Below are 27,814 nucleotides of genomic sequence, written 5' to 3' on the forward strand. Positions count from 1 at the left end.
ACCCAATTTTTTTACAAGTAATGCATGTAGAAATCCCAATTTCCACAAAAAGAAAAGATGGGTGTAAGGCCAAGGGCAACCCAAGAGGTCACGGACCTAGGCCAAGGGCCTGGACGGCTTAGAATATGGACTGAGGATCCAATTAGATTAGGGCTATGAGCTACACAATCTACACATAGAGTGGTAGGGAGGTGGATCTCCTAAGCTAGTCCCCTGGGTTCTTACAATGGTATCAAGAGCAAGGTTAGTTTTTTGGGGAAAAGGCGTGGTCATTCTATCACTTTGTTTGCATGCTTATGCAATAGGGGGGGGGGGGGGGGGGGGGGGGGGGGAAGACGACGAAGATGACCATGTGCAGGGTCGCTTTGGCAGGGAGGGAATTGGTGCTCAACCTCCACCAAATCGTGAGTTGAGTGTCTTGTTGGGAGCACAAGGTTGAGGGGAGGAAATCCCGTAATGGGTGCACGGTGGGAGGAGCAAAGAATCTCTCTCTCTCTCTCTCTCTCTCTCTCTCTCTCTCTCTCTCTCTCTCTCTCTCTCATTATTTCCTTGTTGCAGAGCCCGCCATCATTGCAAAGGGCATCGTTGCCCATTTGGCCACCCTTAGTGGTTTTTAGGGTCAAGTAGCCAAGGGAGGGTGCCCACGACAGCCCCTCCCCTTAGTGTTTATGAATGAGCTTAACTACACCAACATTTATGAAAGGGGGGAGAGCTCCTATAGCCAGGGCTTCTTGCCATACCCTCATCAAAAAGGAAATGAGAAATCTTGATACATACAATAAAATTCATTGGGCACACCGTTAATCCAGGAGATTTACCAGGTCTTAACTTTCCAATAGTTTCTCTTATTTCCCCTTCTATGAGAGGGAGGTCCAACAGTTTAGCCACATGGCTTGGCACTATTTTTTCCTGATTTGAGAAATTTTTGCTCTGGCATCTGTGATGCATTTATTTCTCCAAGGTAAAGCACAAAAAATATTGGAAAATTAAGACTTGGTAATTTCCAAATTCTCCATTTGGTATGTGGCACACTTACCATCCTTATCAATCAAAAGTGGGATAAAATCCCTTCACTTTTTCTTCTTTAAAAGAGAAAAAATTTGATGATTAGGGTTTTATATTTTTCCAACCCAAAATTACCTGGTCCAAGCAAGGGCACCCTGGGCTTCTAGCAGCTCTTCCTTCCTAAGTTGGGCTTTCAGAGTACTAAGCTCAAGGGATGATAGGTCATTAAGAGAATTTGATTCAAATAATGAAGTATGCTTGCTTATCATCATTCTTCTCCGAGATCTTAACTCCTTAGCCCTCCTTTTAAAATTGATTTAGGCTCTCTGAGTGTGCTTAGTGGCCTCTTCCCAAGCAGAAAAATCATTACAATGATTGTTGAAAGCACATTCAAAAATCTGTCTGACTTTGTCTTTGACGATGCAATCTTAAACAGAAAGTTGTCTAAGTGAGGCCAACCAGCTTTAAAAGTATACTCTTCTTTATGCATCTAAAAAACCGAAGGTTTATGATCAGACAGTAATAAAGAAGAGTCAGCTTTGAAACTCACCGATGGGAATGAAGGAAATTGGCTAACATATACATCCTATCAAGCTTTGCTGACCTGAAACAAGAGACATGTTGGTTGTTGACCCAAGTGAAACATGATTCTTCAAAAGTGTCCAATAGTGTCAATTTGTCAGCCAAATGGTCCAACTCTACTTCTCTATGCCCTAAATAGTTTGCCTAATAGATTTAAATCTGTCATTCAAAGTTGTGACCATATTAAAGTCCCCAGTGATCAGAAGGGGATCCTTTAAAGCAATAAGCTATGTCCATAGCATTGATTTCTCTGAAGTGGACTTAGAAGCATAAAGACTAACAATTTTGTAATCAACGGTTCTTTTAATGTAATTACTATCCAATTTCCTTTTTGGCCAATATGAACTTCAAAAATTGACTTCTCATGTTTTGAATGAACTCCAATGACAGCTCCTCCTCTACCTCGAAAATGGTTAGTGAAGTATTATTTATGTTTCCTGCTAATTTTAGGAAGGTTAGTATCAAAATCATATAGTCCTTTGCAGTTAAGAGAAAAACCAGAAGTGGAAGAACTCATTTTTATGAGATTTGGGAGGCTTCACAAAAGAGACCGAGGCCCTATTAGGGTCATAGATTTTTTCTGTTTTCCTCTTGGACTTGTTGCCTAAGTGAGGTAATGTCTCCTCTTCTGCTCGTGTCATGAGAATGTCAACAGAGTTAGAGGGGGATTGAGATAACTTGTTAAGCTCTAGATTGTCATGTTCTTGGAGCTCTTTGACTAATGTGTGAGGGGCTGCATCTATATGAGTCCCTTCTTCATAGGCATTGATTGTTGATATGGAGTAGCAAGCCTTCGATAAAGTGCCCATAGCTAGATTGATGCGTAGATTGCAGGCGATGGGGGTAATCGCAGAGTTGATTTGGGGGATCATGGCTCTATACAGGTCAGTGATGGAGCATGTACGTACTCCAAAGGGGATTCTTAATTTTGGGGTGAAACAGGGTTGCCCACTCTCTGCTACCCTCTTTGGCATGAGTTTTTTGACTACATTGAGAGGGATGGTGATACATTGCCTAGAGCTAGATTGATGCAAAGACTGCACGAGATGGGGGTACACCTAGAGTTTATTTGGGGGATCATGGATCTATATAGGTTGGTGGGGGGCATGTACGCTTCCAAAGGGGAATTTTGATTTGGTTCACCCTACTATTGAGGTGAAATAGGGCTACCCGCTCTCTCCTACACTATTTGGCATGAGGTTGAGACATATCTCTCTCGCTTCTCGACAATTTTTTTCAAACTCGGATTGGGATGGTTGTTTTGAGACGCAATTTCCACAAGTGGTTTTTGTTTCATTCTCGGCAATTCATGCCTATCATGGTTTAGCAAGAAGCAGCCTATTGTGGTTACTTCTAGTTGTGAGGATGAGTACAAGGCAATCTTCACATGTACGGTTGAGTGTGTATGGCTCAAACGCCTTATGGCTGATTTGGGTGTTGGACAGGACACTTCCAATATTATCTGCACTAACAGTCAGAGCGCATTGGCAATTGCGAAGAACCCAATTTTTCATGCTCACACAAAGCACATTGAGGTGAATTATTACTATGTTAGAGAGAGACTCTTAGCAGGAAAGATTAGCTTGGCTTATATGCTAACACAGGACAACCTTGCATATCTTTTCACAAAGGCATTGCCTTGTGAGGGAGAGAGGAGACAAGGAGGCCCCTCCCTCCTCCTTTGTTGACTTACACTTCATTATTGGCCACCCTATTTTCAAACTATAGATCCTTAAATAAAGTAGGTGGAGCCCCATGGGAAGAAAATCATGGGAAAGGAAGATGCTCTTGGCTCCACTAATGCTTGACCATAATACACCCTCTTGACCATCCATCCCATGGCAAGCTCCCGCCAAGGATTTATGCAAAACTTCAAATCTTCAAGCGTCGGTTTGTGCGCGATGCACTCAAAAACTTATCATCGAGCGCATCCCAAGAGAGAGGTGGGCCAATTGCTTTAGAACTTCTAATGGTGTCCTTATGCCATGTTAGAGACCTATGAAGACTCTCTCTTGTAGGTGTTTAACCCACCTATTAAGTTCTGTAGAGCCGATGATAACTTCTCCTCCCTCAACACTTTGGGTTTGAGTGTTAACATTTGTTGCTTCATTAGGACAATTCTCAAATGATTTTGCACTACATTCCCTGCTTACTTCTTCTTTAGCTGCACGATTGGTTTCCATCTGAGGACTGGCACTAGTGTTTTGCATGTGGGGGTTATTTTGAATGTGTTCCCCATCTTGATTAGGGTTTTAAATGTTTTGCCAGACATTAGAAATGACTGCAAAATGACTACTCTCAAAATGGGGGTTAGGGCTTACCTGGATGGGCCTCTAGCCTATATCCCCAAGACCAGGCCCAGGCCTCAGTCTTATGATAAAGTAAAAACACTACTATATATATAGACTACCCCCTCAAGAGGAAGGGAGGGCATGTGGGACAAGTCCTTCAAGTCCTCTACCCTTCCCTTCACACTTACACCCTTGGACTTAATAATTTTAAACTTCTTTTCGACTAGAAAAAGACTATTTTTTAGGATTCTGAGGGCCTTAAGTAACTGAATCAGGGGTTGTAAAGCACCGCACATCCCTCTAACCAAGACGCTTGTTTGGAGCTATCACACGCCATAATCCATGGCTTGGTTTTTAAAAAAAGGACAAAAAAAAATAAAAATTTTGAGAGTAAATTTGGGTTGCAAAACACCCAAAAAACTAGGTGAGCGGCCTTCAAGGGCAGTCAGCAACACTTCTAGGGTGTTGAGATCACATGCACCTACGCTCTGGTCGTGTGCTAGAGGATGATCATATAGGGAGTGTCTCCATTTACGCGGTTATTCCTCCACATTAGGCTCTAGGCCCTCAACAAGAACCAAGGTGGTACCACTCAGGACCCACATATTGCATCTAGTGACTCTTCCTCTAACTACGACATCATGAAAAGCTACCCGACACCCAATCCCGATAGTTCAAGCCAAGACATGCATGCCATGGGCCCACGGTCCGGGTCGATTGAGCGTGTTTAGCAGCTTGAAAGAGACTTTTAGTAGAGCCACTCGCTCCGAATGGAAGTAAATTCACCATTCATGAACAATGTAGATCCCAAGGAGAGTGTGCATGTGAATATTCCATTCACTTCACTCCCTGACTCTTCAGAGTTACTCCCCTCGGAGGTTATATTACCTAATGGTAGAAGCCTTGCCGAAGTGCAAGAAGTTGATCGATATATCCTTGCAGCTAGGAAAAAGGAAATTGAAAGCTTACGCAAGGCAGAGAAATGGCAACACTTAAAGGCAAAGGCCCCTATGTGAACATACATGCTAGTCGAGCAATTGAGTGCTCCTAAATTAGCAACCACTAAGGGTCAAACCATAGAGAGCCACATTGCATCTAGTTCAATGGACACCCCTAGCACCTCAATCCTAGATGGAGCGTTTCTAAATAAAAATTGGGAGTATGAACTACAAATGGAGACTTTAAACGACCTATACACAAGTCACACCTATCATGTGGGTTCGTTAGATATTCTACAATCCACATCAAGTGCTACTAGCGTAGAGGAGAAACAACAAAGAGTTTGTGATGTCATCCATAGGGTTATTGAGATGGAAAGACAGAATAGAGGGATCCACATGCCTTCAACGGGTCTCATGAGATTCTTGAAAACTACGGGTGCGTTGCGTTCTCTCTCTCTCTCTCTCTCTCTCTCTCTCTCTCTCTCTCTCTCTCTCTCTCTCTCTCTCTCTCTCTCTCTCTCTCTCTCTCTCTCTCTGGGTGTTAGCGGCCACCTTAAGCCATGTCCCCTTTTTCCCTCTCTCTCTCTCCCCCTACCGGCTGGTCGTAGGCACTTGGTAGCAGATGATGGAGATATGGTTGTATATGGAATTTCTACCGACATGGCAGTTAAATTTATTGATGTATGTGAAAAAGACATCCAGGGCTTGAGGGATGTTTGTCGGTTTTAAGCCCTAGTACGCCATGTGCAAAAGAGGGGTTTGATGCACTTGATTCTAATGAAGATCACTTTCTTGTAGTAGAGGAGCTGATGAACACACAGGAGCAGAGCTTACCTGACCAAATGCAAGATAAAACTCTAGGTGCGCCGCATGACGGTCTTCAGGACCTTGATGCCTCTGGCAATGCACAAGCTTTTGCGAATAGCTGAAATTTTTACTGGGAAAGTTGCTTGCCCAAAGCAAAGCGCAAAGTAAGGTAATTTGTGCTCTTGGAGATAGGCTTGAGATGCTTGCATATAGCACCAATAGCTCGATCGCCAAAACAAGTCACAAAGGGAGAAAAGGAAGCTAAAGAATGGATCTAGATAGCATGAAAAGTGTTGCAAATATCAATGACATTGTCAAAATTGCATGTATATTAAAGAGGCAGAATTTGCAATTTGGTAGAATGCACACTGGGGTGACAGTTTACACAGAAAGGAATTTCCTTGTATAAACTTTTGTTGTCTCTAATACAATGCTCGAGTACAAATTAAACATTAGTGTCCAAGGATGCCCGACATTGTGAGATATCCGAGGATGTACTGCATGCCTGCAGAGCATAGTCAAAGTCCACCTCTATAAATGGTTGTACGGGACATATCCCATGTCGTGCTAGAATAGTCATGATCCTCAAATGGAGCCTCCACCAATGTTGTGATGGCCCTCATAGACGAGGGCGTCTATCTCTCCCAAGCTCAATGGCTATGTCAGTCAATATACCTCTGTCAGTATAGCTCTCCTAAGCTCAATGGCTCTTTCAATCAATATACGTCTGGTATAGGTGGACTCTAAAGTCCGCTCAATATACCTCTGTCAGTCTAGCTCTCCCAAGGTCAATGGCTCTGTCAATCAATATACCTATGGTATAGGTGGGCTCTAAAGTATGATGTGAAGCTTGTTCATCTGACTGTTGAGTCTATGCTCTAAAGAAGTCAACGATCTCCCTTTGTGAACGTCTCCCACTATCTAATCTCCTCAAGAGACTCTCCATGTGTCTACGCAACTCTAGCAAAAACAACCTCAGTCATCTTTGACTTTGATATCTCATGACTCTAGCTAGTGGTCTAAAGCCCAATTTGAATTGATAGTGAAAGTAATCTCATATCTCATAGCATATAGGAAAACAACATATGTGATGTAAGTCTATCTTTGGCTCTATATGATACAAGTGGAAAATCTTGGCATCTATTGGTATTTTCCTAAATCTGCAAGTCTCAATATCTAGTTGATGCGATGATGTGCACATCTAACTAATAGCACATCGTATCCCATTGGATAAATGAATGTCCATATAAGCAAGTCTAATCACATAGCCATCCTTTGTTAGCTCGAGAAGATGCTCTCTGTAGAAATCCATCTTTGTGCCAAGCTCTTGTGTTGGCTCTCTCCAAGTTCTCTTAGTGTCTACCTGAATCATATCATGTCTAATGGGGCGGTAATGTCCGTTTGTGTGATGGACAAGGAGGGTGCATTCACACGCACACACACAGGGTATATAAAAAGGAGGAGGGGGGAGGGGGGGGGGGGGGGGGGGGGGGAGAGAGAGAGAGAGAGAGAGAGAGAGAGAGGATTATGTGTGTGTGTGTGTGTGTGAGAGAGAGAGAGAGAGAGAGAGATAGATAGCGGGAGACAAAAGGGGAGAAAGAGAGAGGAGATAGAGGAAGGGGAGAGGGAGAGTAGAAATATAGCTCACTCCTATTGTGTGTGTGTGTGTGTGTGTGTGTGTGTGTGTGTGTGTGTGTGTGTGTGTGTGTGTGTGTGTGTGAGAGAGAGAGAGAGAGACAGAGAGAGAGGGAGGGAGGGAGGGAGGGAGGTAGCGGGAGACAAAAGGGGAGAGATAGAGGAGATAGAGGAAGGGAAGAGGGGGAGTAGAAAAAAAGCTCGCTCCAAAAACTGAAGTGAGCTTTTTTTCTAGGTTTGGTGAGTTGGGAAATATGTGCCAAAGGCTCACTCCAAAGCTCGCTCCAAACCTCAACTCCCAACAACTCACCTAGTTGGCACTCTTACTTAAGGATTTTTCTATGTCCACTAGGTCGATGACATGATCCGCAGGTCGTTCGGGAGAAAGTATATGGGGAAGATCATCCTAGAGAAACAAGTGTTCAAACTTTTCAAACAACTCACAATACCTATCAGCAATACCCAAGTTCCGTGATGTGGGGTTGATATAGATGACTGCCACCACTTGGGATCCTCTGCGTAGCTCTCTTTTAGCCTGACATGAGAAATGAAATGGAGAGAGGGAATGATGCTCTCGCCTCTGGCTGCGACACATTATCGTTATTGAGAAGCGTAAACTTCTCCCAATTAATAATGGGCTTAAACCTGAAAAACCACTTAATGTCCAAAATGATCACATCTTGCAAGTTTAGATACTACAAAACTATGAGTAAATTGAGTTTTTTGAATGACAAATTTGACATCATTAACTTCTTGAGAGATTGACATGTCCATGCCTTTAGAAAACCCTTGCACAAATAGGGTGGGGATAGGAGAAGCTTGAAGGCGTCACTATAACATATGTGCGGTATTATCGCTCACATTATCGCAAAAAAACAAACAAATTTGGAATATGAAAATTCCCGTATGCAGAAAAGACCGCGGCAACATTTGCGATAATGGTCTAGCGGTAACAGTCGCGGTAATGGCTGCGGCTATATTTCCACGTCTATTACCGCGTCGTTTACTGCAAGCATACCCTCGACAGTTACCGCATCGATGTTATCGCAGGCATTACCGCGGGCGGGTTTATTATAAAAAAACAGATGACTGTTTAGATTGTCCTTTGCAGGACCATCCAAAAGGTCATCTATTTTTTTATTTGTTTAAGATATTTTACAAAATTATTATTAATTACAACAAAATATCACAATTGGACAATACATTGAGCCAAAAAAAGATTGATAATTTCATTTACATAAGTGGAATTACAATTGGGGGAGGTATTGAGCCAAAAAATGATAGGTATTGCATTTACATAAAGGGCAAAAAAAAACCCGCGTGTACAAAATAGAGTATGGTCATGTGGAATAGGGCAAACGGGGCCCGCGTATACAAAATAGAGGATGCTCATGGGGGAGATGGCGGCATTTCGCGTGGAACTCCTTGACTTTGCAAAACCAGAAAAAGAAACAATTAACACTTTGTTATTTAATATTTGATATAAAATCAACAATTTGATTATTTAAATAAGATTAAACTTACATGTTGCAGACTTCTGCACGCATTTTTGAACTCCTCTCAAGAGATCATTTGATTTTCAAACAACCAACACCAAGTTTGATACTCGGTATGGTTCTCTCTATATCTTTGCACATCTCTGGTCGGGCGACTCATGGTAATGTTATACTGACAAAAAATAGCAACCAATTAATTAAATGAAAAACATTAGACTTTTTACAATAAAACAAGTATTTTTTACTTAGATATTTGTCTTTCCAAGCCGTTTTTCCTCCCGAACCATAATGCGTAGGAGTCTGATGGGATCTGGCCTCAATTTGACGCGTATACATCCTCGCACCCTTTGCCCTTTCGTCCTCTTTCTCGCCCATAGCTGTCTCCCACTCCACATCATGGACATTTCCTGGCCGATAGCTATGCTCTGGGGACTCCATTGTCTTCTTTGCAGCTCTCCTCACACTAGATTTTTTGTTCTTGAGAAATGTTTTGACATGCTCTTGCAACCATTACCTGGAGAATTGTTGCCCCTCAGGGTTGGGGAAACGCATGTGCATGGTTGTCTCTATATATGTGAGGTTGTAGGGATCTTGCTGATCAAATTTGAGAAAACAATTGATATATGTGGAGTGGATTAATTGGTTGACGTGTGTGCGGAATCTCCTGCCCTGCGCTGTCCCGAGATCCACCATACCTCCTTTATGAACCTGGTAGTATAACCCGCGAGCATCTGGTGAAGGCATGTCACGGTCCTCATCTTCTGTTGGAGCAGGGAGCGGTGACTGTGGAGGAGAATCTGTAGTACTCCCCCCCCCCCCCCAAAACAACAACTAGCTCCGCTCCCTCGTCGAGATCGACCGGCGCTAGCGCGCGAGCTGCCCTGACGCTAACTACCAGAAGAGCGCCGACGTCAATCTGGGACAGAAGGTGGGATAGGTGATGGATAGGTGGACGCCTGTGGCGTTGAACCCTGTGGCGTCGCACCCAACGGCGTCGGACCTTGGGCGTTGGACCCTGTGAAGGAAAACTTGAACCTGGAGCTGTAGCTGGAAAACTCTGCAGGTATGGAGTGTCACCAGTCGGAGTAGAGACCTCTGATAATCCAAAAGCTGCTAGCTGCACCGGTGAATAGCGCTACGTAAGGGTCTGCTGCGAACCTAACCACTCAGCCCGAAGACGCAATGCCCTCTCCACATCTGGATCGATCACAGGTACGGCAACGAACCCACCAAGAGCGTCCTGAAACCAGTCGAACCCTGATGATGACTGCTGAGGCGACGGCTGTGAATGATAGGCAGAGAGAGCGTCGGGATATGACATCCCGTCCGCCATGAAATCCTCAATGCTGCGAAAGCGTGGTGTGGAAGAAGAAGACATGGTCTGCATTTATTACGACAAAGATTAAACTAGGGTATAAAATTCGAATATATGATTAAAAATTTACACATTGATTTTTTTCAAACATTGGATTTTTTAACATTGGATTCTCTTTAGTATCCAATGTTGAAAGAATCCAATGTGGAAAGAATCCAAGGTGTGTTTACAACCTATAAAAGAGTCTTGCAAAGCCTTGAGTGCTAATAAGATATTAGTGTGTGTATTGACTAATAAGAGATTATTGTGTTTATGATTAGTGTGACCGATTGCGCGATCACTTGGACGGCCATTGGGACCTAATACGTCACCTACGACTTAATCATGGAGGTATGTTTATGTTTTTGTGTTGATTACTGTTAATTTTAACATAATTAGTGTTGACTTGTGTAATTGGCTTGTGCACACACTAATTAGTGTGTGCATTAGATTGTGCACACACTAATTAGTGTGTGTTAATATACACTAATTAGTGTGTGTTAACATACACTAATTAGTGTGTGCATTGGCTTGTGTAATTGGCTTGTGCACACACTAATTAGTGTATGCATTGGCTTGTGTAATTGGCTTGTGCACACACTAATTAGTGTTTGTTAACATACACTAATTAGTGTGTGCATTGGGTTGTGCACACACTAATTAGTGTGTGTTAACATACACTAATTAGTGTGTGCATTGGCTTGTGTAATTGGCTTGTGCACACACTAGTTAGTGTTTGTTAACATAAACTAATTAGTGTGTGCATTGGCTTGTGCACACACTAATTAGTGTGTTAACATACACTAATTAGTGCGTGCATTGGGTTGGGTAATTGGTTTGTGCACACACTAATTAGTGTGTGTTAACATACACTAATTAGTGTGTGTTAACACACACTAATTATTGTGTGCATTGACCAATGCACACACTAATTAGTGTCATGATTGGCCAATCACATTGGTCAATGCACACACTATTTAGTGTGTGATTAGTGTGTGCATTGCACACTAATTAGTGTGTGCATTGGCCAATGCACACACTAATCCCAAACTAATTAGTGTGTGCATTGACCAATCACATTGGCCAATGCACACACTAATCACACCCTAACCCAAATTTAACATATTAGATTTTGCAAGTAATAAATTTAACAAATTTGATAAATTTAACAAGTTTAAATTTTGCAAGTAACTAATAATTAACAAATTTAGGTTTTGGTGTGTCTTTACTTACACTAATTAGTGTGTGCATTAGAATAATGCACACACTAATTAGTGTGTGTAAAGAACACATGCACTAATTAGTGTGTGTAATTAGTGTGTGTGTGTGTGTATGCATGTGTGTGCATGCGTTTGTATGAGTGTATGCATGTGTGTATGCGTGTGAAAAAATCAAAAAACATAACAACAAAACTTACATGGAATTGAAGAGCTTGTTGGGAGAGGGTAGAAGAGTGTAGGAGAGTGGAAGAGTAGAGATGGTGGAGAGTAGAAGAGTAGAGATAGAGGTAGAGCTCAAGGTTGTGAGGTTCGCGCTCTCGGCTTCTGTGGAGAAGACGATGAAATTCGAATTTTAGGGCTTTGAACTTCGCGGGGCACGCGGGTGCCCCTATTTATTAAAAAAATTGAAATTTTAATTTTCGCGCATATTACCGCGAGATCTACCGCCTGCATTACCGCGTTCATTTCCGCCTCTATTATCGCGGCGCAATTTCGGGCCATACACACAGATGGCCACGTTCTGACATTATTACTATTGATCCTCAAAATCTATTGGTACTATGTTTTTTATAAACTATATATAAAATGAACGTATTCTTAGTACTTTGAAAATGACATTTTTACCTAAAAGTTTAATTTTTACTTTTTACTGATATTTTGTGCCCCTATTTTTTCGTAATTTGATTTTAATTAGTGTATGTAATTTATTAATATAGGTTTCTTGGGATGAGTTTGGCCCGTCCACTGAACCGGATAGATCACGGTGGTTGGTCGAGCGATTACCATGCCCATGCGTGCGGTGCAAATGCGTCATTGCTCGACTTCAACGAATATGCTTGAGCCATGTAGAAGATTTTGGACTATGGGACGATCCTCGTAAGCGTGCACGGATGGAAACAAACGATCCGCGAATTGTAGCGGCTATTGACGTCACCCCTCATTGGCGTATGGTTGGTGGAGGAGGGGAAAGGAGGGTGGAAGAGCGCATGCGCGAGGCATCCATTAGAGAGGGAGGAAGCACATCAAACCAGCCAACTGCTTCTCCCTTTACGAGTGACCACATCCCATCTCCTTACGTGGATGCAGAAGGCGACCATTTTCATAGAATGGTTGAGGATCTCCTTGCACGAGAGGAGGAGCATGAACCAGAGTGTGCATGCGAAGAAGCTTCCGAAAGAACGAGGAGTGAGCTACTCGATTTGGCACACATGGCACTATATGATAGATGCTCTTACTCCATTTTAAGGGCATCTCTCGAAGTCCTTAACCTTCAGGCGATGTTTGGATGGAGCAATGCTAGTGTCGACGCACTTTTGAGGTATGTATACAGATTGTGAAGGATGCTTGTGGAGTGCATAAATTAGCTTCTAATGTACTTTCTTCTTGTGATAGGTTGCTAGGAAAGATGCTGCCAGCTGGCAATCACATGCCAGAGAATAGACAAAAAGCACGCGAAGTGGTGACTGCATTAGGGATGGATTATGATCGCATTCATGCTTGCGTGAACGATTGTGTGCTCTTTCGTAATGAGCATGCCGATTGTGACACATGTCCATCGTGCGGGGAGCCTAAGTTCAAAGAAGGAATGTAGAGCAACAGAATTCCATGTAAAGTTTTGAGGCATTTTCTACTCATACCTCGCATCCAACACATGTTTAGATCGAAGGGTACGAGCGAGCTTTTGAGTTGGCATGCAAAAAATCACTCCACAGATGGTATTATGAGAGTGCCAGCTGACTCACCAGCATGGAAGTACATAGAGGACACATGGCCAGAGTTCAGGGATGAGCCTCGTCACTTGAGGATTGGGTTAGCTGGTGATGGAGTGAATCCATTTGGGCACCGCTCTACTTCATGGAGCACTTGGTCGGTGGTGGTTGTAAACTACAATATTCCTCCTTGGGAGGCAACAAAAAAGGGAAACATTCTACTATCACTTCTCATTCCAGGAAAGCACAAGGTAAAAAACATGGATGTATATATGCAGCCTCTTATTGATGAGCTTCAAGAACTATGGAGAGGCATAGATGTCATTGACATTTCATGGCCACCACGAGACCGCAAAGCCGTCATCAAGTGCATCCTCATGTGGACCATGCATGATTACCCAGGATTTGGAGAGGTATCTGGTAAGTATGCACATGTTAATTGTACTCTTTGCTTTAGGTTTATCATCTCATGTGTAACGTTTGGTTACCTCTTGGCAGGATTGGCAACATCTGGACATAGTGTGTGTCCCACTTGTGGCCCTTCCCTTGTGACAGAGAGACCTCCTCTTCTTGGGAAGGTGATCTATCCCAACAACCATCGCTTCCTACCTCCTTCACATCGTAGATATGCTCCCCCTATCAATGGAGTGCAGCCGTTCCATTGGAACATGGCTGATTGGGCGAAGCATTGGGAGGAGCATCATGGTACCTCACCGCCTCCCAATGGGTTGCCAAAGGGTATGTCGAGGTACTCAATCTTCTTGTCGCTCCCCTATTGGGCTTCGTTGAAAATTCAGCACTTATTGGACCCTATGCATGTATTCAAAAATGTTGGGCAAGCTATCTGGGATCACATATTTAGCAAGAAGGATTCATTGGGTGCTAGGGAAGATTTAAGAGCCATGAGACGTCTCCCCCCTTCAGCCACGCCCCGCATGGGGGAGCGAGGAAAGATGATTCTCCCAAAAGCACCGTGGATAATGTCAAAGGTAGACCAAGAGCGGACAAAGCAAGTTATTGCATCCATCAGAACTCCAACGGGATATATGCGGTCACTCAAAGGTGCTTTCACAAAAACCAAAAAGGGTGGCTGCACTCAATTGTATGGATTGAGATCCCATGATTGGCATAAAATCCTTCAGGTAAGAGTAGAACAGTTTGTGGTGTCTATGTGTCCTTATATATAGGTTGACATTCACTAAGATGTTTTATTGTTTGTAGTTTGTACTTCCCATAACTATTAGTGGTTATGGGGACACTAAGGTGAAGGCTGCAATATTCAAAGTGGGTGAGATTGTGAGGTAATGGGCTTTTTTCAAGTACTATATCATGTTGTGCATGCATGAACAATGGAATTTTTTTTCATCTACTATATTATTTGTGCCCTATAGATTTGTGAGCTCCAAGGAGATAGAAGTAGAAGCCATACCAGTAGCCCATCAGCTAGCAGTAGAGGCAGTGTGTGCTATTGAGGATGCATTCCCACGTACAATCCTTGTTAGCCAAATACACCTATTGCTTCACCTTGTTGAGGAGATTGCCATTTGTGGGGTGGTTCACTCTAGATGGATGTTCTTCTTGGAGAGATTCTTGAAGACTTTAAAGGATTTTGTTAGATTGAGGTCACAACCGGAGGTATGCAAAATCAATACAATATAGATAGCATTTATATGCTATGGAGTTACTAATAAAAATATGTGGTTTTAATGTTTTCAGGCGAGCATGGCAGAAGGTTGGGTGGTGCAAGAGGCATTTGTGTATGTCTCACAGTATCTCAGCACAGTGGATCCATCATTGCCTCGTCTGTGGAGTGAAGAAGAGGATCCTAGGAAGCACTCAACCATTCCCAATGGAAAAGGCTCACTCTTGGTCATGGATAGAGAGTTTCATGCCATAGTCAACAACTACTCTTTACTCAATGCCACTATCATGACCAAATGGGTCAATATATACTTGGAAGCCCGCGCAGCTAGAGAAAGGGATAGAGATGCATGGAAGAGGTCCCATGGAGGTAGACGTGTACCTCCTTTTCCTAAAGAGCTTGCAAAATATCCTGATTTGATTCAAGTAGAGTGGATCCATAATGCCATTACCAATGCCAAAGCACAAGGAGAACAAATAAGCCCTAAATAATGGGAGTATGCGCGAGGATGCTTGCGCAAGGTGAGTGTGTATATGTTATGTATGCATGTATGCAAATCACTTAATGAAATGCGATGTAACCTCTTATGCATTGTGATTTGCAGGGTCTCATTTTCAACTCCATTTGGTCCGAAGGCCGACATTTTTGCACCCGCAAGATAGATGAGCGTCGGACCACTAATGATTGTGGCGTGATGGGAAACTTTGACACAACAACAGATGAGGTCAGATATTGTGGTACTATAGAGATAATAATCAAAGTCGATTTCAGATCTTTTCACAAATTCCTCTTTGAGTGCCGATGGTTTGCGGGTGAGGTCAAAAGAGATGAAAATGGGCTCATTATGGTGGATTCCACCCAATTCCATCGGGGAAAAACTGACAACTTGGTGTATCCTAGTAGTTGCGAGCAGGTAATTTGGGCTATGTGCAATTAACTTAAATTAAAAATTTAATATATGTATATCAGCTTATTCTTTGTGTGTGACGTACAGGTCTTTTATGTGCCATGTATATATTAAAGAAGACTTTGGTATGTCATTCCAGTCACGCCGCGGGGTAGATCTATATTTGCAGAGACGGACATTGAGCCAGTAATTGATCCCATCATACCATCACCACAAGATGCAGAGGAAGATGTAGTAGAAGTTGAAGAAGGTCAGCCAAGCCTTGCAAATAGTCATCTTGAGGAGGAGGAAGAGGGAGAAAGCGATGATGATTCTACAAGAGGTGATGGAGAGGAGGAAGAATCTCTAAAGTTGTTTATTGATTTGAATACTATCGGTCTAAATATGGATCCTAGTGCTTGTAGAGATCTTATATAGGATGAGAATTAATAAAACTCTCCATTCTTTCACTTGGTGTAGTATATGATTAATTTGCAAATGTTTCGTTATGTGCTTATGAATAGTATTTGTAATGGTTTTGTTGTGAGTTCAATGATTTATGTATAGAATTTTTAGAGTGAAAGAGAGATTAAGTGAAGTGAGCAAGCATTCTGGAGAGTGTAGGAGTTGTAGTGTGTAAATACATTTTGAGTTGTATTGGATTTAAATGGAAACCCGCGGAAGAGGGAGAGGGGGAAGGGGGTCTATGGCCTTAGCGATAATGAACACTACAATATTCGCGGAAATGCACGCAGTAATACCTGCGGTAAAATCCCGCTTGAACATCAAAAGGGTTTCTCTCTCCTTATTTTGAATTCCTCTCTCTTGTTTTGCGGTAATGGCCCGCGGTATCTCTCATAGTGCGTGTACATTTCACAAAAGATGCTTTTATGAGATCATGAGAACTTCCAAAATCAAACAACACAACAATCCTTTGACCATTCACATGTCCATAACATTTTATGAGTTTATCCTCTTTGAAAGTCCCCTCTTGTTTAGCTTCTTGGTCTATCCCACTCATAGCATTCACTTGAGGGGGGTAGAGTTAGAAGTTGACGCAATAAAGTTTTCCTTTTTATATTCTTTCTTAGGACATTCCTTTTTCATGCGACCTACAATTGAATAATGAAAGCCCCTACGTTCTTTGGCATACAATGTTTGTTCTGATCTACTTAATTGACCACCTAAAACTCCTTGAGCAATCTTTTCATCAGGTGTGAGTTGAGGTCTATCAGATTTTTCTTTACCCATATCCTTAGATTTATCACTCTTTGCTTGAGATTGACATGGAGAATTAGATTGAGAAAAATAATTGAAAGAGTTCTTTCTATGATTACCATTTCCATCAGAATTCTTGTCCTTAAGATCAGTCAAGAGAGAAAGTGTTAACATTACTTGAGGTCGTCTTGAGCTTAGGCGAGTCCTACCGTGTGGCGAGTGAGCTTTGTCGAGCGAAATAAAATCAGAGTGAGTGAATGAAGATAGAAAATAGTGTGATTATGCAAAAAAAAGTTACTTAGTTTTCTAAAGTTTTTTGTTTAGAAATTATCCTAAAGAGATTTGTGTATATTTGGGAAAATCAATTTTTTCAAATTTTGAGTTCAAACATTTGAGTTTTGTTATGATATTCATAAAAGTAAAGGGATCAAGTAAGTGGTTCTAATTTTTTATGTTCCGATTAAGACAATGTGGAGGAGAGGGAGGACGTGTATCAAAATTATGAAACTGGCTTTATTGGTGGGAATCTATGAAAAGGCTCCCATGACTTTGAGGCGACACTTCGTTTTTCTAAGTAGGGGGTACCAGTTGAATTATATTAAAAAACAAGTAAGAATCTAAGAATAAGCAGATTGAGCCAGCTTCACGTGCGAGAGAAGCAGGGAAAATAGTTTAGGTGGAGGCCATGCGTCTCCTTTTTCGATTTGGGTGCTCGCTCTCATTCTCTTGCATGCACATGATTGCTTGGAGGTGGAAAATATCTCTCTCTCTCTCTCTCTCTCTCTCTCTCTCTCTCTCTCTCTCTCTCTCTCTCTCTCTCTCTCTCTCTCTCGCAACAGGCATGTGTCTGTGCTAAGCATCGAGGGTGTTTCAGTTTCAGCCCTTAGCATTCCAGTCGTGAGAAGCGTGCAAGGAAAAATGTGAACAATTACAGGAGGCAGGAGACATTGGCCGAGAAGCGAAGAGAGAGGAGAGAGACGAGGGGGATGCACTCATGATGCACAGAGAGAGGCATAGAGCTGCGGGGTGGGGGCAGAGGTGAGACGGCGGTTCCATGCAATGGATGGTGGTGTCATGCAAAGGTGGGTGGCAAGGAGCCGGATATTCCCCTAAAACACGTTATTATTTTTAAAAACCACCCAGTAGTATTTTTCCTTGTCTATTAATATGAGTGGAAGAGGGAAAATGCATAGGGAACAGTGGAGAGAGAGAGAGAGAGAGAGAGAGAGAGAGAGAGAGAGAGAGCCTGACCTCTTTTCCATGTCGGCCCGATGTAGGTCTCAATGAGGGCTTCCAAGATGGGCAAACTACACACACACAAGGACGCGAGCTCCTTTGTATGGGACACACACAATCTCCCCCCCCCCCTCTCCTTTCTTCATGTGCAAACGTAGAACATGGCAAAGAAGGAACCCGTGGGGAGCGGGTGAAGTGATCTACATGGTGATGTGGGAGGGAATCACAAAAGATTCCTGGTAACTAAATGTGCAAAGAATAGGGTAGGTAGGTTCAACATTTTTTGGGAGAGAATCTCAAGTGATTCCCCTTGAGTTTGAAGCAAAAATTGGGATCTAGATCTAAATTCACTATGGTGCTAGCAAATCATGCGGAGAACTATCATAGATAACTACTACCGTGTTTGATGTTGAGTACGAGGCAGAGCAGATGCATGGGCGTGCAATCTAACGAGGGGAAACTAGATCGAGAGAGTTCACTTTAAGTGGGCAGTTTGATGAGACAAAAATCTGATACTTTGTTAGTATCAGACTTTTTAACAACAGTAAAATAAGATGTAAATTGATGCAACCAAGAATAAATAACAATAGCATCCATCTTATCGTCATACTTATTGAACGTGATCTTCTGGAGAATTGGTTCATTGGGTCCTCCGTGTAGCATCCATCGGTCACCTCCACGATGGTTTTTGCAAGCTTTTCATAATCGGCTCCAAAGAAGGAGAATCGGGTCCCACCGCCAAGGGAGATGAGATCACACATGGTTGCCCTTTCTTACCTACGCACATCGGTTTTTAGCCTCATGCTCCCGGCTATAGGCCTCGGCGTTTGTCTCACTCTCGTCTATGAGCCTCGGCTTCGACCGCCAATCGACGTTCCTCTCACTCCACCGCTTCCGTACACTCTAATCGATGTGTCTCCTCCGCTTCCATACGCTCTTGTCATCAAGCTTCGTCTTACCGCATTATCATCTCCATCATCATGCACATCATAGCATCCATGGGATTTGGTGACAAAGAGGGGAGATAGGGAAAGGACTCATGGGAGGATCCGTAGGTGGAGCTTGCTCGCCTTCTTGAGTAGCGGATGTCTCCATACCGCTACGAGTCTTGACCATGCAAGGATTTCTCCTTTTGGTTCAAGAAAATTCACAGGCTAATCTTTGGGAGACTATATATCCCCTCGTCAACACACCTCGCATGCAACACCAGATATACAATCGGTTGCTATTTTCTGACGCTCAAGGCGCACGGTTCTTCACGCAACGGTAGGATTGCCGTTCCAAGAGAGGGAGGAGTATACATTGGAGAGTTGCCAACACAACCAAAAACACGAGAGGAAGAAAAACTTTTTGAGGATTAACGGATTAGTACAAAATCTTCAAAGTTCTGATACCAATGTTAGGTGCAACGGAATTAAAATGGTGAAGATCTAGTTTTACACTTCTACAATCCTTTACTTCTTTCCTTGCGTTAGTGACTCCTTTTAGCCTGAATGATGGTCTTTTACCTTTCCCTGAGAGAGGGAATGAGAGAGTGCAGTAGAGATGTGGAGGGAGAGAGAAAAAGAGAAGGAGAATGAAACCAGATGTGGTCCGAACCAATCCTCTCAAGGACCCACCCACACCGTTGCCGATGTGATATTTGCTTTAGATTGCATAATGGAATGTACAAACAATCCAATACCTGAAGTGTAGACTCTACTGACTCGAATGATGACTATCGTTGCGGCAATTCCTCAAGATGAGGCACCTTCAAGGCTGATTTGATGCACTTTTGGATCTTTCTCGATGTGGGACTACGGATGGCACTCCCAATGTGAGAGGAATGAAGGACTGAAAACGCAAATCTCAACCATGCTGATAATGGACAGCAATGGAGCAATCAATGCCGACAAGGGAATGGCCAATGATTGATCGCTTAGTCCTTGACTCCCTTTATAGAACTGAAAATTGTCTTACAAATTTCCTTAGGCTTAAGTAAGGGAATCCATCCACCACAACAAACAAATAAATCATTAGAATGATTTATTGAAAAGTTAACCCGGGGGAGGGTGGGTGAAACTATCAGACATCTACCACCCGGAATTCGATTGACGTAGAGAATGGCTCGTTGAATTTCTCTAACCTAGAACTATATGCATATCATGCAAGATGCCCACCGTAGTGTGTAATAACACTTGTCAAAACGCGTGTACAACCATTTATGCAAGAGGGTTCCAAAATTGGAAAACCTAATCTAATGAACTCGTCCGGACATGCAAGTCCTGAGAAAAGGCTCACAAAATTGTCGGTACTAATCCTCCTAGGATTCTAAACACTCCTATCTAGGAAGAAGGGGAAAAGTGGCTCTGGAAGTCGATGAAGCATGTCCACGTGGCACACACAACCATGTGCACGTGACACTTGTCACCTAGCTTTTATTTGCAATCAATAGCATCAAAATAAAATGACAATTAGTTCCAACCATGACTCGCGGCTTACATGAGAGGTTACATACCAGCTGATGAAGTTCAAACTGTGGACCATGCATCATCATTGTTCCTGCAATTTGAATATATATTTGACATGGAAATGTAAGCTGCGATGCCTCTGTCATTCAGTTGCAATGCTTCCTCAAATACAGACTTTGCAAGCTCCACATTCTCCCATTTTCGACAGGCCCATAGCATAGTGTTCCACATTGCAAGACCTGGGTGATATGGCATGTTCTCGAGTAAAAAAACAGCCTTGATCACGTCACCAGACCTACCACAGAGGTCCACCATGCAAGTAAAATGCTCTATGGTTGGAACCAAGAAGAATTCGACGCTAATTGCCATAAAGTATCTCTCACCTTCATCCAATAGACCTGCACGACTACATGCATTGAGAACCATCAGAAAAGTGACCAAATCTGGACTATGACCATCTTCTCTCATCCTGTTTAGCAAGCCAAAAACTTTTCCACTATCCCCTAGCTGTGCATAGCCTGCAATTAGTGCAGTCCACAATGCAACATTTCTATGAGACATCCTGCTAAATACTGCCTTGACTTCCATAAACAAGCCACAACTTATATACATATCCGCTAATGCATATCCTGCAGCAAGCTCTTTTTCCATACCAATCTTTACAAGGTTCGCATGTAAAGCTCGGCCTCCGGCAGCCACTCCTAATCGAGCGCATGACCCCATGCTACATATAATAGTGGTATAACTAACAGGGATGCCCTCAATCTCCAATTGTTCAGAACAAGAAAGAACCCTCTTGTGGTCTCCAACTCCCATATATCCTCCAATTAGGGCATCCCAAATGAACACATTCCGAACAGGTATGCTATCAAACACATTTTGGGCTACTTCAATTGAGCCCAAGTGGGCATACATGTCAATTAGAGGGCGACCAATCATGGGGTCCCTCTCTAAGCCCCTCTTGACAATGTCAGCATGTAAAATGCCGTCCATGAGTGTCTTTCTGACACAACCACATGCTTTTAGGGCGTAGACATATGTGCAAACATCTGGGGAAATGCACTCAATTTCCATTTGTTCCAAACAACTCAATGCTTCTTCATGGAAATCATGTTCAATATACCCCCCAATCATTGCATTCCAAGAAACAACATCTCTGGCTCTGGAACTGCTTAAAACCTTTTGAGCTTCTGCAAGAGAATCACATTTAGAATACACGTCAATCAATATACTTACAATAAATAACTCTAAATCCATAAAACCCATTTGCACAGCTTCATTGTGCTTCTCTCTGCAATTATCTCTTGCCCCTAGACCCCCACAAGCTTTCAAAACGCATACAAAAGTGATCTCATTTGGGGAAATTCCATCTGCACGCATTTTTTCGAATCCATTGAGTGCCAGCTCGTGTAGACCATTCTGTGCATACCCAGAAAGAAGAGCATTCCATGATATCAAATCTCGATTCAAAAGTGCATCAAACACAGCTTGTGCATCTGTGAGCAAACCACACCTGACGTACATATCAACCAAAGTGTTGCCCACAAAAATGTCTGAATCCAAACCTCTTTTGATTATTTCATCGCACAAATTATGTCCCTTCCTAAGTTCTCCCGTGCCACCACAACCTTTCAGGGCACACACAAACATGCCTGCATCTGGAATAATGCCTCCGTGGCGCATTTTCTCAAAATAGAAAAGAGCTTCGTTGTTATCTCCTTGTTCAATGCAACCTGCAATGAGCGCAGTCCATGTGACCACATTGCAACTCGACATCTTATTGAACACTTCTCGTGCTTTTGAGAGGCACCCACATTTTGCATACATATCAACCAAAGCAGTGCCCAGAAACACATTCCTGTCATCCAGTCCAAAAGTAGCAACGTGTTGGTGTATGTGCATGCCAGCATCCAAATCTTTGAGTTTGGCACAAGCCTTGAGCAAGGCAACAAGCGTGTGAGCGCAAGGTTGAAAACTATCGTCTTTTTCCTGCATTTCCCGAAAACAATTGAGGGCATGATGAGGGTGATCTTGCTGAACAAGTTCTTGGACAAGGCTACACCATAAAATTTGATGTGGATGCACAAGTGGATCACAGACAAGCAGCACCTTTTGAATGCAACCCAGCTCCGCAACTGTAGAAAAAAGAGTGCTGCCCAGAATTGTGTGAGTTTGAAGACCATATTCAAACGTGTACGTGAGCAAAGGCAAAGCGCATCCGGAATCTCGGTTGAAGCGACATGTCTGTAAAATGTAGGAAAAGCCATCCACAGAATACTGGGGAGGCATGCCTCAGCTGCCAAGAGAGGCTGCCCCTTCGTTAGGGCCAGCATCCTCCTCCTCCTCTCTCTCTCTCTCTCTCTCTCTCTCTCTCTCTCTCTCTCTCACACACACACACACAAGCACGCACACTGATTCCCTCCAGAGTCCACCGAGAGCGAAGAGGAAGAGAAGGACGCTGAAGTTGTTCACGTTTGCCTCCAACAAGTCATCATTTTACTTTGCGTTTGAAGAGAACACTTTTTGACACACCATTTTTTGGCCTTGACAGCAAAGACAAACCGCAGCAAAATTTGTATGCATCTAATACTAGGGCACCCACATCTTCAGTTTGGGTTTTTGTGAAGATTCCTTCAATTGAAAACTAATAGGGCAAATAGTGATATGTAAAGGTTTGGTTAGTTTCTATCTATATCTATATACTATATGTAAAAAGCAGGTCTTGCATCCACGTGGCTGCAAATGCTTGCAACCATGCATTTGCAGCCACAATGGATGCAAGAAACTGCCTTGCAAAACAAAAGGGCTCGACAATCCATGTGGAGCCACTCACCTCCTTTTTCACTGCCAGTGCGCCGCACATGATCCTTCACTTGCGGCCTACCAACCCCTTGAGTTGTGGGAAGCTCCCACAATGAGAGAGAGAGAGAGAGAGAGAGAGAGAGAGAGAGAGAGAGCAACACATAGTTGTACTCAATCGTCTTGCAAATGAGTTCAAAATTGAACCCACTTAATAGGTCTCACTTTCATTTTTTTATTTTGCAATGCTCATTAGGTCTCCCAAATCTCAAAAAAATAAAAATTATTTCAAAACATATTAAGTGCATAAGTGAAGGGTGAGTTTCGGAAATGAAAAGACACATGAAGGTGGAAAGTCAAAAGACAAATGAAGATGAAGTCAAAAGACCTTTTGTATCCATATAAACAGGTGTTTCTCTGCTCTTTCATTTTTTCTTTAGCGTTTTCTTTTAAGTTCTCTTTAGCATTTTCCTCTCTCTCTCTCTCTCTCTCTCTCTCTCTCTCTCTCTCTCTCTCAATGTTGTATTCATCTTTCTTAGGTAATATTGTTGCAAATCTATGTGCTTCGTCATTGCTTGCCATTACGTGCTATAGATTAACGCATGATTTTTTTGTTTTTGAGTGGAATGTTTGAATTAGGAGCACCTTTAAAATCTTTTGAAGCCATTAGGAATATCTCTTTTTTTTCTGTTTAATCTCAATTAGCTCACTATGAGCTAATTGAGATTAAACAGAAAGAAATTACAGAGGTTTGGGCTTTTACAGGGAGTTGCAACTTGGGAAGCTTACAAGCCAACTTAAACCTCATGCATGACATATGCCATGAGGAGTTAGAAGACATAAAAGGACCCCACAAATAGGCTCTCTCATACAAAGACTACAATACCCATACGAGTAAAAAGAGAGCACAAGCTATACAGAAGAAGAACCTGAGCGAAGCCACAAGGTTCCCAAGTTCCACATTAGCATCACCATCATGAATGACAAAGGTGCCACCCACAATAGGTGTCCACCACCACACTAAAGAAATTCACATGCGGGTGCATGAAGAGCCAAGCCCTTTCCATTGCCAACATTTGCTACCACACTAGAGTCACCTACTTGCAACCACCAAGGAAAGTGACTTGCGAATGAGGGCACCACAAGAACCAGAGATGAGTGGTGGGAGGGAAGGCTACTATCGAAAGCCAAAAAAATGAGGAAGGCAACACCCAAGGGAGGGGTGGAGCAGGTGAAGCCAAAATGCCTAGGGATGCCCACCGAGTCATTTGCAACCCACCAAGGGAAGCATTCCTAATTCCCACCATGTCGACCACCCAACCAGTTGAGGTTCCCACATGCTAGCTCTATCGCAAGACACCTCTAAGCCTCCTGCTCTGCATCTTAACAAGTCTCCCGCACAGGATGGGCTACGTGAACCCTAATGCTCATTACTCGATCTCACTTTCAATTATTCAAGATCCAAGTGCCAACTTCCTACATGCATTGTGCGTGCGCGTGCGCGTGCGTGCACACACACACACTCACACAGGTTCTTTCATTGGAAAGGGTACGTGCACATTGTGATGGATTGTCGCCTCCTTGCACTGCCGATGCAAGACGTCGATAGACATCACATGAATGGTGCTAGTGCGTTTACTCCCTTGACGTCTCCCTTGACGTTGCACACACAAAAGCAATGCCACGTTATTGGGATTTTTTCACTATACCCTATTATTATGGAACTTTAACGTCTATTGCATCTAGTGTATGTGCCCATGATTTTTTTTAAATCTCAATTAAATAGAATCTAAAGTAGATGGTTTGGCTTCAACTAAAAGTAAAAATGAAGAGAGGCACGTGAAACACAACTGGTGGGGTAGTTGCCAAGAGTAGGAGGTGCACACATCAAGGTAGCCTAGCTAGACATGACTAGGATTCAACAGGAGCAAGCCCAACCTTACCAGCTTCTTCCAACTCCAAGCGCTTCTTGTGATCATCTCTCCACTATTGTGGTCTCCATGGCTAGCGACGGGAGCAGGGGACGTTGCATGTGTGCGATGAAAGGGGGGGATGCCTTGATCTTTTTTTTCCCCCTATTGTAGTGCTTCACTAGCACTACAGAGCAGCAAGGGAAATTACCCTGATGGCTTACGGTAGCTTTTCTAGAGTTGTCACAGATGGATGTGGGGTTCAATCCCTACGGTCAAGTGCTTCCCTTTTATGACAGAGACTCTACCTTGGGCGAAAAAGAACCTTGGAAGATTCTACCAAATAAAAGTGAAGAAGATGTTGGGTTTCACGCCCGTGACCCATTATGGCCGGGTGAGCGTCTGCCCACTTATTGTCTTGTGTATAATGAACAATAAGGAGGTGAGAGGATTAATCTCACAAGCTCCACCAAAGAACTCTGCGTACTGTTCTTCCCTTCCCCCATTCTCATTCCTTCCCTTGCACTCACCACCTTTGCTCCATCAAGTGGTATCAGAGCACGATGGCTCTGATCCGGGTGCGACACGACGTTGCACAAGATCCGAAACAAGCTAAGGCTTTGAGCATTACAGTAGTATGCACAAAATTCAGGAGCTCGACATTCTGTGGCTGCAAGCACAACGTTAAAACCTTCTGAAGGTTTTTCAAAGAAAATCAAGCAGAGCTTGTGAACTCAGAAAACCAGTGCAGTAGCGTTTAAATTTTAAACGCTAGAAGCTTGACAGGTTGCACCACAGAAGCAAATACGATAGCGCTTTTATAATCTCTGGAGTAGCTAAATTTTCAACGTTGGAGGACCTCTTGCAAAGGAAGCGCTACAAAATTGCAACACTGAAGGCTATGCACGTAGCTTCACAGTTGAAGGCAAGAGCGTTTAACTTTTTGAACGCTAAGAGTCCTTGGAGAATAGCGCTACAAGAACTTACAGCATGGAGTTAATTTCATCAGCAACAAATGCTACAAGGTAACAACACAGTGAGTAGAGGGGGAGAGAGAGAGAGAGAGAGAGAGAGAGAGAGAGAGAAAAGAGATATCCGGGCTTCTTCGACATCGGCATCTCCTCTCTCCAACTCTGGATAGGCTTCTTCAACATCGGCATCTCGTCTCTCTAACTCCGGATATACGACATCCGTTCTCCGACACACACACACACACACACACACACACACACACACACACACACAGTGTGTGTGTGCACACCCGACATCGGCCTCGACTTCGACATTTTTTGACATTAGGTTTTCTCTAAGTCTTGTCATCGGCTTTGGTTTTCGACATCAATTCTCATGATTCGGCATCAGCTCGATTTCACTTCTTATTATGGTGGATTTTCGACAACAAGCGTTCTCGCAGACGAGCATTTTCCCGCATATCACATACACGGGTGAGGTACCTCTATCATAGAGGAGTGACACCCGGTATCAACACCAATCACGCTGTACGGCACAATTTTTGGCTATGACACCTTTGGCAGTTATTTGACTAGCGCATTTTCACCCGGTTGGCAAAAATCGGCACATAGAAACACGGACACGCAGATTATAGGTTACATGGGGCTTTTCAGCCGGTTTACACACAGATTCTCCAGGTTTTCAGACACAGTGCTTTCACAGGCAATTTTGCAGTTATTTCAACAGCAGTTTCTCTACGGACAGATGCATTTTTTTGTGAGCACATCTAGTGCTACTAAGCTCTTTTGAAAGCAGATATCCCCATAGGAATCACTTTCACTACATGCAACAACTCTTGGCGCCTGTTTGAGCGCAGTTCACTCATGTATGTTGAGTTGCGGACACTGCCCACTGTACTACGTGTGGAGCCATTTTTGGCTAGTTTGGCAATTTTTCCCGGCCATTTCTGAGACTTGGACCGGAAGAGCACTTTCTGAGACTTTGGCTAGTCCATTTGCGTCTGCATTAGCCTTTTGGAGGGTCAATAGCCTGAGGTTTTCTTTGAGCTGGGGTATTCTTGACTATTGAGATACCTTCGGTGATACATGTAGCTGAAGTTCCCCTTTATGGTACCCTCGCCATAGGACATGTATCTGGATAGTTTTTTGTGCTTTTGGCGCCCAGTTGGCGGTCATACAGCAGTGGTTTTGTGCAGTATATGCCAGTGATTGTTCTTTTGAGCAGTTTATGCGTTTTTGAGTTGAGTTGCGTTTTTAAGTTGAGTTTTGACTCCTCATACAAAGGAGACTCTGTCGGATCTTTCCCGCGAGTCCGTCTTATGCGTTCTTGGCCGTTCTAGTTTTTCTTACATAGTGATTGTACTATATTTTGGTTTTTCGCTCATATTCTAGGGAAAACTCTGCTAAAATTGCCCCAAGTAATTTGCCATAAGTTTTTGGCTACATGCTCTTAATCGTGGCTGCAAGTAGTGCTTTTGAAAGAGAAGAATACTACATCAAAAAGTTTGATGGCTCGAACTTTGTCATTTGGCGGCATCGTACACAAGATGTTTTGATCAACAAAGGCTTGATCGCACCCTTGCGTGAAAGAAGAGAAAATGTCTACACTAATGATGAGTGGGATGATTTGAATGAGCGTGCTATGGCGACCATTCGCCTGCA

The 27,814-nt window shown here is 43.1% G+C and overlaps 1 protein-coding gene and 1 pseudogene across 1 annotated transcript; one reads left to right on the forward strand and one right to left on the reverse strand.

Annotated features, from left to right (window-relative positions):
• The first annotated feature begins 2,424 nt into the window (after positions 1-2,424).
• Positions 2,425-5,935, forward strand: LOC147463934 (uncharacterized; annotated as a pseudogene).
• A 13,692-nt stretch (positions 5,936-19,627) lies between these two features.
• On the reverse strand, positions 19,628-23,006 carry LOC147463935 (pentatricopeptide repeat-containing protein At2g27610-like). Its single transcript, XM_086492003.1, has one exon. It carries the CDS (start codon positions 22,759-22,761, stop codon positions 20,533-20,535), a length of 2,229 nt encoding a protein of 742 aa, XP_086348129.1. The 5' UTR covers positions 22,762-23,006; the 3' UTR covers positions 19,628-20,532.
• Between the last annotated feature and the right edge of the window lie 4,808 nt (positions 23,007-27,814).

The sequence above is a fragment of the Adiantum capillus-veneris genome, chromosome 2 (genome assembly GCF_014529385.1).
Source record: "Adiantum capillus-veneris isolate H3 chromosome 2, ASM1452938v2, whole genome shotgun sequence".
NCBI classification, from domain to species: Eukaryota; Viridiplantae; Streptophyta; class Polypodiopsida; order Polypodiales; family Pteridaceae; genus Adiantum; species Adiantum capillus-veneris.